The following is a 12,500-nucleotide window of genomic DNA, read 5'->3' on the forward strand; positions in this document are numbered from 1 at the left end:
GCCGAGAGAAAAACGCGGACGGGCATTTGATTGAACTGAAACGCTGTCGCTCAGCGAGCGCAGCTGTGATTGGACGAGTGAGGCGGCAACACCACACGTGACCATCTCGAAAAGTACACAAAAGTAATAATTATTAATTACTAATTAACCCGAATTAAAAAAAAAAAAACGAAGTAATAAAACCATATTATTAATATAAATAAATGTTAAGTAAAATAATAAATAAATATTATATTAATACAAAAAATTGAGTCATTTTTGCAGCATTAATCATATGCAGGAGAGTGTGTAGACCTGCATCTGTCGTCACCTGCTCACTTCTGTTTACGGTCGAGAGAGAGAGAGAGAAGAGAGAGAGAGAGAGAGAGAGAGAGAGAGAGAGAGAGAGAGAGAGAGTGTGTGTGTGTGTGTGTGAGAGAGAGAGAGAGAGAGAGAGTGTGTGTGTGTGAGAGAGAGAGAGAGAGATAGTGTGTGTGTGTGTGTGTGTGAGAGAGAGAGAGAGAGAGAGAGAGAGAGAGCAGCACCTGAGGTCATACACTGATGTCTGTGCCCTACAGACAGAGAAAGATCTCAGTCAACCACATTCTGATCATGCCTGCCAGTCACCCGCTGAACACACACTGACACACTCTCTGCGTTTAGCCTACCTTTAATACAACTATATATTGCTTACTTCATAATATCACGTTCAATTCAACGTGTTTCTTGTCGTTTCTTTGTAATGGGCAGTGAAATTCACCAGCGATCTCTGTGTGAAAGCCCGAGTGTGTGTTGAGTAGCTGCAGGCGCGTGAGTGTTGACGTATCCTCGGGGCTCCTCAAGCCCCGCCCCTAAACACGTGACCCCGCGCGACGGGTCGAGCCGGTCTGTGTGTGTGTGAGTGTGTGAGTGCGCGTGTGAAACAGACAAGACTCTCACACGCCCCAAACAAACACCTGTTACAGGACACGAGCTTCTGCTGTCGGACGCGTGCGAGGTAAGAACAAAATCAGACATTTATCAGTCAAAATAAACTCAACAAATGAGTTTCAGTGACAGAAACTAGTCTTTTATAGGTGCTTTATCACACGGTAAATAAAAAAACAAATATTTAAATAAACAAAACAGAACTGAGCAACATTTAACCATTACAATAAGTGGAGTTGTGCATGTCATGACTTCATATCCATCGTTGTCATAAAAATGTAATTAACAAACAAACAAAATGACCCGTATTATTAGTCACGATTTTACCGCGATAACTGCAGGCTAAATTAAATTTTGTTGTAAATTAGGTTTACCACGGTAAATCCTTACAGTGCCGTTTAAGCTTTTTAAACTTCAGACAATCACGTGCACTTGTGTAAGTGTAGCATCCTAAGTTTAAGCAGTTACAAGCAGTTAAATGCATGTTTCTAATACGAAATGAACCATATCAATCACCATATCAAGGTTTTGGATATCAGATCCCGTATTATTAGTCTATATTATATCATGATTTACCGCGATATAACTGCAGGCTAATTGAAATTGTGGGTGTAAATTAGGTTTACCACGGTAAATCATCCTAAATTTAAGCAGTAGAAGTAATTATGTAAAAGAGGGTTTATCCGAAAATGAGTGACATCGACTCGCACAACCAGCGAAACCTGAACGACCACATGTTGCGACACAGGGGGGACCAAATAAAGTATGGTTTAAAAGAGAGGAAGATAAGACTGAGAAGTAAAATAAAGTGTCCAGTGTCAGTGACTGAAGCTCATGCAAACTAGCATGACTAGCTCTTCATTTCCATAGTGTGTTCACATTCACTGTCCTCAGGCTAGAGTTTCACCAGCGCTAACAGCGTTTATTCAAACACCACTGCACATTAAAGACAGGACAGCGTTTATTCAAATAGCCGATAAAGCACATCACGTGATGGTTTCTGCAAGTCCGAGATAATAAACGTGCAAGTCAGAATTGTGAGACACAAAATACCTTTTTAATTTTTTTATTCTGTGGCGGAAAGAAACTTTCAACCAGCGTGACGAGAAATGTTTGCTCATCTCTAATGACTGCGAGTCGACATGCCGTGCAACCTTACTATAATGTGCTCAAGGGACCATCAAAATACCTTGAGTTGTGTCACTTAAAAGTGCATATTTCACAATATTTCTGTTTTTACAGTTGGCTACTTCTTTCAAAAACTCTCACCAGTCACAAACTTCTGAACTGTGTTCAACACAGCGTGTGTCATCAGTAAAAGAGATGATTAAACCGCAAAAAAAACATTTATTTTCATGTAAATAATGGATGTTGAAGCAGAATTGAGAATTATGAGCTTTATGTTAATAATACTGCTTTATTTAATATTCAACAATATCATTGATCTGTCTGCATTGATACCATTGAACTCAACTGAGCTGGACGGTTTTCTCCAGTGCTATATATATACAAATGAACTAAATTAATAACTTTTTTACATAAAAATGAGCCATCAGTGAACTTCCTTAAGCTGGACTGTGCCGCTATTTTCCTCTGGAAACAAACTCTGTTGCATTATTTTCCTGTTATCTCTGTAAAGCTGCTTTGAAACACTCGGTATTGTAAAAAGCGCTATAAATAAAGCTGAACAGCTTCAAGATTTAAAGGCACAATATGTAAGATTTGTGGATTAAAATATCCAAAAACCACTACAATAATGTTATATATTTTGTTGCTGTGCACTTTATCCCAAATGTTTCCAGCAATGTTTAAAGGTGTCTTGACTTGACTCAAATCTTCACCATTCTGGAAGAAGATTTAACAGACCAAAGATTGATTATCGTTATCACCTGTTTTTTGTTGATTTTACCTCATTGTCCATTAATGGCCTAAATCCTTCTCTTTACAGGGTCATTTATGTGTTTCTGGGTTTAAAAACGACCATTATCCTCCTCTGCAAACAAGACTTCCTCCATGGCCACGGTGGACATCCCGGTGAAGGAGCGTAAGCCGAAGAAGCCTCACTACATCCCTCGTCCCGCCGGAAAACCCTTCCGATACCAGTGTTTCCAGTGTCCCTTCACCTGCAACCAGAAATCCCACCTGTTCAACCACATGAAGTACAACCTGTGTGACGTGTCCGTGTCCGTGAGCTCCCGACCTGGCAGACGAGAGGAAAACAGCCCCTCCGCACACACGGATGAAGACGAGGAGGAGCTGGAGATCCCAGTGGATCCGTCACAGGAGATCCCGGTGGATCCCTCAGATCCTCAAACGGTGTCCTCATCCAAGGAAACTCCCTGGACCGTGTTCAAACCGGAAGCCATTCATCCTCTCACTCCCGTGTCCGTCTGGAGGCCTCCGGTGTTGTTCACTCCCGGCGCTCCGAACCTCCTAAACGAGCCACTCCATCAGGAGCGAGCCGAAGATTTCCCGTATCATCCGGGGTTTCATTTCCCGTTCCCTTTCCATGCTCATTACAACCCGTACATCTACGAGCCGGTCGCTCATCCGTACGTCACTCGCGGACTCTTCCCACAGACGCTGTTCCCCGTGGCGTTCCCAGAGGAGTGTTTCAGGAACTGCTACACGATCCCAACTCCCGGCTTCTCGTATGATCCGTACACGCTCGTGGTGAATCTGACGGGGAAGGAGGTTCAGGCGAGTCCGGATACGGGACGATCCGCTGCTGGATCACCAGACAGACCCGACAGGTTTGATCATTCCCAGACGTTCCCACTACATGATGCGGCTCCAGCCAGCCAATCAGAGAAGAGGGGCGTGGCCACACAGACACAGGAGGACTGGAGTCTTCCTGAGAGGTCAGAACATCCACATTACATTCAATAGAGCAAAAATAACAATATTCCCGAGGACAGATCTGCAACAAATTAATTACTGATTAAATTCAATTAATATATTTTAATTTATTGAAAATATATAATTCTACAAATTATTATGGATAATTTTACAAATGTAAAAAAAAAAAAAAAAAAAAAAAAAGCCATGAGATCAGAGTACAAATTAATAAATTGTTAATTGTAACTTTTTATTATGATATATAATTATAATTTAACGTTGTTATGAATAAATTCACAAATAATTAAATTAAAATGACATAAAAATATAATCTCCCTGAGATCAGATCTTCTACAAATTAATTATATTTATAATAAATATTTTTCATTTTACAAATTATTATGAATCATTTTACCAATGATTCAATTCCATTAAAAAACTTGAGTACTAATATATTGTTTTAATTAAATGATTAATTTTAACATTTATTTATCATTTACAATTATAATTACGCATATTATTTTTGATAATTTGACTAATTATAAAATAAAATCTCCTTAAGGTACATATTATTTATTTATTAGATTATTAATTTTTACAATTTATTATAATTTGGGTAATTCATAATTAGAATTTTACAAATTAATATTTATAATTTTGCAAAATATGAAATTAAAATTCATATTACTTATTATAACTTATATAATTTTAATTTATATAATTATAATTATTGAATAAAGTACGTAATCCCATGTTTAAATATATTGACTTGTGTCTTGTTTCTCCTGCATTCAGAGAGATGGAAGGAGCGGGAAACGACAGATTTGATGACGATACTTTGGTTCCTCTCAACCTCTCCAGGAGAGACAGTCCTCTGAACCTGTCTATGAAGATGTCTCTCGGCCAATCACAGAGCTGCTTGCTGAAGCAGGGGATTATGGGTGCTGTGACATCACAGGAGGACGATCATCTATCTGTGGAGAAGACAGCAGCGATCGCTCTCTGTCAGCTTTCTCAGTCCGCGCCTTCAAACTCACACGTCTCAAACCTTCACACTTCAGTCCAAAGTCACATGGACCTCAATGAAAGCGCTTCCACTCCTCCAGATGTTAAACTAGATACAAATGCAGGAAGCCCCGCCCCCTCTGCTGGAGACTACGCCCCCTCTGCTAAAGACCCCGCCCCCTCTGCTGGAGACTACGCCCCCTCTGCTAAAGACCCCGCCCCCTCTGCTGGAGACTACGCCCCCTCTGCTAAAGACCCCGTCCCTTCTGCTGAAGACCCCGCCCCCTCTGCTGGAGACTACGCCCCCTCTGCTAAAGACCCCGTCCCTTCTGCTGAAGACCACACCCTTTCTGCTGGAGACCACACCCTTTCTGCTGGAGACCCCACCCTTTCTGCTGGAGACCCCACCCCTTCTGTTGGAGACTCCACCCCTTCTGCTGAAGTCTCCGCCTCCTTGTCAACTGTTGCGTTTCAAACGCGGACAAAAAGACACGGAAAACGCAACATGAAGAGAAAACAGCCGAGTCTCAGCAAACACAATCTGAGGAAGAGAATTAGCCGTTAACGTCTGGAAATCACAGCAGATCAATATCAATAAAGCCTGTAAATAAGTACGAATATTTTATATAACCAACAGTTCACATGAACTATATGGAGAAAAACATCATGTGAAGCACTGAATTATATTTATTTAAAACACTGTTTAAATGAGTTTCTTTGTATTATTTTTTTTTTGTCTTGAGGTTTCATGAGGTTTTCATGCTTACATGTATAAAATAAATACTCAAAATGGTGTGATATTGCTCCTTTGCGTCCATAAACACTTCAGATATTAGGATTAGTAATACAAGCCTGAACCATATATCTGAATATCTGCACACGAAAGCGAGAGTTTACGCCGGCGAGACACACACACACACACACAGAAGCAGGTGCACCTGAAACCTGCCAAACCGCTAGAAAAAGTGCAGTTATATTGTAAAAAGCTGCAGGTTCAGACATGTGAGATCAGTGAGACCGTTAAACCTCCCTTTCTCACACACACTCACACACACACTCACTCACACACACACACACACACACACACACACACACACACACTCTTTCTCTCTCTCTCACACACATACACTCTCTCTTTCTCTCTCTCTCACACACACACACACTCTTTCTCTCTCTCACACACACACACACACATTAATCAACTATAAAATAATTATATCAAGCATAGTTATTCATAACTGCATGCAATTCTACAAAAATAGTGTTTAAAATACTAATGTTCAGTGGAAAAATACTGGTAATTCTCTCATCTCGCGTTCATTTACACATCACATCCTGAACAAAAGTTCAAATACCTCAACGCATCGGAAGTGCTCTACACTGGAAATGAATGGCTTTAAATATCAGCATATCCTCTTCAGTTCACTGTACATTACAGAAATGATTCATATTCATCAGATTGAGAAAGAGCGACCTCTGCTGGACACGAGATGCACTGTTTCTGAGAGCTGAGGGACAGAACACGTAGTGTTAAAAGTGAATAACATTCATTTATTAGTGTCTTTAATACACACCATTAACTGATAGTAGACTGAAGGATTAACCTGGTTCTCCTGTACTGGGACACACACACACACACTCATCGTCAGTGACTAACAGTAAAGCTGGTCCTTGATCTCCAGTCACGTTCTGAGTGGAGGAAATAACAGCATCGGATCATTCAGCGTCGAGCGATTGCTCAACTCGTCCTCTCTGAGTTTTAACTGGCTATGAGGGGTTCCTGTGGGTGGCGCTCCTGAGATCCAAACAGGAAGTGAGGCGCCAGCCCCAGTGCATTGTGGGACTGTCGGTGAGACAGGAGCTCGGTTACAATCAGCGCCGGATCTCATTGCACACGATCCACTGATTCGAGGCAACAGAAAGGAGTGTGTTCTCGGTGGAGATTCACTATGTTCCTGAAGTGTCTTCAGTCCTGAAATATGCACATGTAATCTCTCCGTGGGGTCATTAGCAGCATGCTGTTCCTGTGCAGCGAGAGTAAAGCGCTGAGCCAGGGTCATATTAAAGTCAACATGAAACCACATTCACAACCCATAATGGGACATCATCAGGGGTTTATCGATCGGGAGTGGAGCGGATTGTGAGAAGTGAACGTTGCGTATCAGAATGGCTATTATTGCTGTCGTTTGCATTATGTTAGCCAGCATTGAGTTACTACATCAACTATTTGCAGGAAACCGCCTACATCTGTAGCTTTATAATGCCTGGGTAACTATGTGGCTATTGGTTTAGACTATTCTCCCCACACATGTGACCTAGATCAGGGGTTTTCACACCGCAATCATCCAACAGATTATAGGAAAACAGTGGGAAAACTGTCAAATAAATAAATATTAAAAATGAATTATTGAATTAAAAAAAAAGTACATAAATTAAATACTTAAGTAAGATTAAATTTATAATTAATAGTAAATTAATTTTTAATGTAATAAATTGTGTCTTTACTAAGGCTGCATAATATATCGGAAAAAAACAAGTAATAAAAACTCAGTGAGTGTTTTAGCGCAATTTTCTGACGTCATGGGATCACAACACTAAGAGATAGTAAATGTTTTTATGTTTTTTTTTTTTTTTTTGTGTGCGTTCCCGAGATTAGACCTTCCTTAACATAATGCCGAAAACCCGAAGTCTCTAGGTGGTCTGGTTGAGGAGGAGATAGAAGTGCAAGATTGGTGCGCACAGACAGAACAGAAATCATGAGTTAACAATCGCAATTTTGTCCGTAGGAAAATTGCGCTAAAAATTATATCGCAAATTGGCTTTTTGCAACTGTGAAATCGCGCAAGCTGGGATTTAATTAATGAAATATATGCGTATAATACATGTTTAAAAGTAATCAGAACGTCATTTACTGTGAATAAAGCGGGTTTGTGAGTTACACGCGTGTAAATGAACATACAGCGGCTTCACTCTCAAACAGGCAGCGCACTCATTAATGCAGCAACCCGCCAAAATAAAAGCTCGACGAATACCGTTTTATTTCTTTATTTTACAGTACAATAGTATTATTACAATATTTCTTATTTTGTTTAATATATTATTTATTTAAAAAACTGTATGAATGTGACCTATAAAAACTCAAGTGGAAATACTCACACACAAAAAAAAAAACCTTAAGTTTTGAGTTTGAGTTGAACCTTTCCCAAAATCATTCAGCCCTAAAATTATTTTGCATTTTAATTGTTTGTCTTTTATAATGTTCTACACAGCTGCAACAAAATCACCCGAATCGCTTTAACATGAGTTTTTCTGAAAGATTGTATTTTTGTATTCTGTATTTCACAATATATATCGCAGAAAAGCAAAACATTGCAAAGCCAGTTTTTTACAGTACTGTGCAGCCCTAGTCTTTACATGCAAATATAATAATAATATTATATAATAAATAATAATAATAATAATAATAATAATAAGTAAAAAAAAAAGCTACATTTATAGCAATAATATTTATCAAATAATATTTTACACATAATTATAGTATTACCCTTTAATTAATATTTAATTCAATTTCAATTTAATAGTTCGGGTCTTTAAACATGCAATAATAATAATAATAATAATAAATAAATAAATAAATAAAGTAAAAAAGATACATTCATAGTAATAATAAATAATATTTTTAAAATAATATTTTACACAATTATAAAATTACATTTTAATTAATATTTAACTAAATTTCAATTGAATAATTTGGGTCAAATATATTTATCTGCCTTGTACATTTTAGGATGAGGGTCTGTGGCAAACTCCTGACCTAGATTATTAATATTATAATATTAATATTGTGATTATAACCGAAGGCTTTTGGAATATAACATGCACTGATGCCACAATAAGATCAGGACGGTGCGTAAGGAAAGTAAACGGAGTCTGACTTGAGTTCATGTTGACTTTAAGCTCGATATAAATGTGCTAATCCAGTCTGAGCTCTCGCGCTTTAATTATCACGCAGAACACAGACGAACGAACGCAAGTTAATAAATGTGTGTTGCATTATTGGAAAGGTAGTGTCACTGTAACACTGCAGACTCAGAATCAGTCCGTTCACACTGACACTGAATCCCTGTGATCCGGCGTGGGGTTGTGAAGCGGAGCGGCTCCTCAGAGGAAGGGGTTGTGGCTCTGCAGGTGTGTGTGTCGGCTGGGGGGCGTGAGGGGCAGCAGGGGCAGCGGGAGGTTGCTGGGCAGATCCAGCAGGCCGTGGGGCGGCTGTGTGTGGGACGAGGGCAGAGTCTGGGGCTTCTGCTGCAGGAGCGGTTGAGGAAGAGAAGCGCTGTAGGACAGAGCGGGAGCCGGCAGCGGAGAGGTGGAGTGAGGACGCATCTGATTCAGGGTCAGTCTGGCCGGCTCGCAGTGGAAAGGGTTTGTGGGAGACGGCGAGCTCAGACCTGAGACACACAATCAGCCAATCACTTCCTCAAGGATTAGTTCACTTACTCACGTCATCCAAGATGTTCATGTCTTTCTTTCTTCAGTCGAAAAGAAATTAAGGTTCTTGAGGAAAACATTCCAGGATTTTCCTCCATATAATGGACTTCAATGGGGTCCAACTGGTCCAAATGTGAGTTTCAGTGCGGCTTCAAAGTCTCGACACGATCCAGCCGAGGAATAAGAGTCTCATCTAGACAAACCAGCGGACATTTTATAAAAAAATAAACATTTATATGCTTTTTAAGCACAAATGCTCGTCTTGCATTAGCTGTGATGAGCCACACATCACGTAATCATGTTGAAAGGTCAAGCGTGACGTAGGTGTAAGAACAGACCTAGTGTTTACAAAGTGAAGTCAAACTCCATTTACAAAAATAATTAAATAAATAAAAGGTAAAACAACATACGATTGTGAAGTTGGAGGACAATATGAGATGGAGTTTTTCGCTCTTCTCTACATTTTTGGACCGGAACACGCGTGACCTTTCGACGTGATTACGTAATGTGTGGTTCATCGATGACTAGTGCAAGACGAGCATTTGTGGTTAAAAAGTATATAAATGTTTATTTTTGTTATAAAATATCCGCTGGTTTGTCTAGATAAGACTCTTATTCCTCGTCTGGGATCGTGTCGAGACTTTAAATCCGCACTGAAACTCACGTTTGGACCTTCGACCCGTTGAAGTCACTATATGGAGAACAATCCTGGAATGTCTTCATTTCTTTTCGACTGAAGAAAGAAAGACATGAACATCTTAGATGACGTGGAGGTGAGGAATTATCCGGAGTTTTAATTTTAAAGTTAACTACTCCTTTGAAACTAGATACATTTACACCACCAGCGAGTGCGAGTGAAGTGCTCCTACCTGACAGGAAGGGGTTTTTGCTCTTGGCCGGCGGGTTGGCTGGGATCAGCGTGTCCAGGTTCACGAGGGAGGCAGCGGTGGGTCCGAGGAACGCTTCAGGGGTCCGGCACTGTCTCGGGGTCACCGCGTCGAGGGGAGGCCCGAGACGAGAGAGGTCAAAGGTCTCCGGACTGTCGTTTCCCCATCCGTTCACTTGAACGCCCGCCACCAACTCGCCGAACTGATCGGCATCTGGAAGGAGAGATGCGAATGAGCTTCAACTCAACTCAGAGAGGGACACGAGTGTGAGGACGGTGTGATGAGGACCTGCAGGACTCTCACAGCGAGGGCTGAACACTTGGATAGGCCCCTCCCCTTCCACTACAGGCCCCTCCCCCTCCGCTGTAAGCTCCTCCTCCTCTGGAATGGAAAATGGGTCCTTCCCACTCGGGACTAGAATGAAGAGCAGAGCATATAGAGATGGATCTCTAAAGAAACACAAACTTTCACTGCTGGGAGACGATTAATCGCATCCAAAATAAAAGGTTGTGTTTACATAATATGTGTGTGTGTATGGTGTATAATTATATATTACACATGCATGTATATATTTAAGAAATATTTGCATGCATATACTGTATATTTATACATAATTTAAACATAAATAACACATTTTTCTTAAATATATACAGTGAAAGTTTGAGTTTTAACATAAAGGACATCTGGTATTGTTTCTATGCCACAAACTGTATAAAATGAAATTAAAATGTATTTTTTTGCACCTGGTATAATAGAGATCCTCTCTTTAATCTCTAAAAAAATGCATTATTTTAATTTACTGGGTCGTCACTGTGAAAACTTGTTTAAACTCGTCTCACTTTGTCGCGCTGGGCTCCTCCAGGCTTTTCCATCCATATTAGAGGTGGAGTTTGAAGGCGGGGCATCCCAGGGGTCCGGAGGCGATTGGTGGGTTCCCCAGGGGTGGGCGGGGCTACTGGAGGGGGGGCGGGCCGTCCAGGGACCATCAACCCCTGGGTTATTGGACTTCACTACAGCTGAAGCAGAAACAGCCACACTGCACTGTGAAACATCCTTCAAAATCTCTGGAAAATCCTCAAACCAAGATACATTTCCCAGAGGAGCAACGCTGCTTTAGATCAACTCTTGTTTTCATGGATCTCTCTTGTTTTAAGTATAAACCAGTTTCTCTCAAGTTACTTTTGAGACTCAAACTAAAACTGATATATAAGTGAATGAAAACTATAGCCTATATAGACAAAACCTTATAAAATGACATAAAACACACAATAAAATTACTAAAACCTTAACAAAAATTTAACTTAAAATGGAAAATATAAAAACTAATTCAAACTTTTAATAAACACTGTAATAGTATCTCAATGATACTGAAATGACACTGTGGATTTTAACTTTTTTACTTTCACAATAAAGTCAGTTGTTATTTCAACACTGAAAAAAACTGTTTACTACATTTTTTAACACAAAGTTGAACAAAATACTGATCAATCAACGTTGAAATTTGAACAAGATCTATACGAAAAAGATGCTGAGACAACGTTTGCGTCATCAATGTTGATTTCATCTGAAAAATCTAAAAGAATGTTAAAAAAAATGCTGAAACATTTAATGCTACATCACACAATACTGATAAATTGTAACATTTGTACGGTTGAATGAACTTTAAAGACAAGATTTTGTTGGTGACGTACAGAGGAATTATTAAAAATGAACGTGTGAACGCATCTAGCGCATTGATGACTGACCGACAGACTCCCAGGGGTCAGAGGTCACGGCGCAGGTGGGCGGGGCGTCCCAGGGGTCGTCGTTCGGCGGCGCGGGACCGAACACATCCACCAGATCGATGATGGCCGACTGCGAGAGGAGAGCAAGTGTCAGCAGATCATGAGGTGTTTCAGTATTTATTCTGACTGGTTTTGGGCATTTGTAATGCGTGATCAATATAAACAGCGGCACAACGGTTCATATGATCACTGTCTCCGAATTATGACCAGAAATGGATAAATATTAAGTCTGCTGTTTTAAAACAAATAAATAATTAATGTAGGACAATGGTTGTTATGTTATATTCATCAATCGAAATGAATTCAGTGCAATTGAAACAAAAGTTGTGCATGTAAATGTAGCCAGTGACTCTCTCTCTATCTCTCTTTCTCTCACTGTCTGTCTGTCTCTCTCTCTCACCTCTGACAGTCTCTCGCCCTCCTCCACGACCTTCTGCAGACGAGGCTGAGGGTCGTCTCCATGGTGACCGCGATGCTCCTGCGGGACAGGACACATGATCAACACACACCCTCCTGAAGGGGGCGCCGTCGGTCAGTGAACGGATTAATTAGGATTAAAAGAGCAGGAGGTTAATGAGCTCTGCACATTCAC

General features: G+C 40.3%; 3 protein-coding genes across 4 annotated transcripts in view; 1 reads left to right on the forward strand and 2 right to left on the reverse strand.

Annotated features, from left to right (window-relative positions):
- b3gntl1 (UDP-GlcNAc:betaGal beta-1,3-N-acetylglucosaminyltransferase-like 1) overlaps positions 1–154 on the reverse strand; it is an 18,810-nt gene extending 18,656 nt beyond the window's left edge. Inside the window, exon 1 of one of the 2 annotated variants that reach the window (XM_079847140.1) lies at positions 1–153. This exon is cut by the window's left edge and continues 331 nt beyond it. The gene's annotated coding sequence lies outside the window, so the exon portion shown is untranslated. The other variant, XM_079847141.1, reaches the window with a different exon arrangement.
- Positions 155–610: 456 nt separating this feature from the next.
- Positions 611–5,618, forward strand: LOC307144605 (uncharacterized protein). Its single transcript, XM_079847094.1, has 3 exons — positions 611–976; positions 2,855–3,767; positions 4,540–5,618. Exons 2-3 carry the CDS (start codon positions 2,920–2,922, stop codon positions 5,312–5,314), a joined length of 1,623 nt encoding a protein of 540 aa, XP_079703220.1. The 5' UTR covers positions 611–976; positions 2,855–2,919; the 3' UTR covers positions 5,315–5,618.
- A 2,888-nt stretch (positions 5,619–8,506) lies between these two features.
- Positions 8,507–12,500, reverse strand: part of epn3b (epsin 3b) — a 24,870-nt gene continuing 20,876 nt past the window's right edge. Inside the window, exons 6-11 of the mRNA XM_079854979.1 lie at positions 12,309–12,386; positions 11,870–11,978; positions 10,964–11,140; positions 10,413–10,538; positions 10,107–10,337; positions 8,507–9,197 (exon numbers count right to left, since the gene is read on the reverse strand). Of these exons, the coding sequence (XP_079711105.1) occupies positions 8,911–9,197; positions 10,107–10,337; positions 10,413–10,538; positions 10,964–11,140; positions 11,870–11,978; positions 12,309–12,386 (1,008 nt within the window). The 3' untranslated portion in view covers positions 8,507–8,910. The remainder of the gene's footprint in view (positions 9,198–10,106; positions 10,338–10,412; positions 10,539–10,963; positions 11,141–11,869; positions 11,979–12,308; positions 12,387–12,500) is intronic.

The sequence above is a fragment of the Squalius cephalus genome (genome assembly GCF_949319135.1).
Source record: "Squalius cephalus genome assembly, chromosome: 2".
In the NCBI taxonomy this organism is placed as follows: Eukaryota; Metazoa; Chordata; class Actinopteri; order Cypriniformes; family Leuciscidae; genus Squalius; species Squalius cephalus.

Excerpts from the sequence above, each read along its gene's own strand:
- LOC307144605 (XM_079847094.1), top strand. The coding sequence starts at position 2,920 with ATGGCCACGGTGGACATCCCGGTGAAGGAGCGTAAGCCGAAGAAGCCT. Across the intron at positions 3,768-4,539 it reads GACTGGAGTCTTCCTGAGAG|AGAGATGGAAGGAGCGGGAA; the intron begins GTCAGAACATCC and ends TCCTGCATTCAG.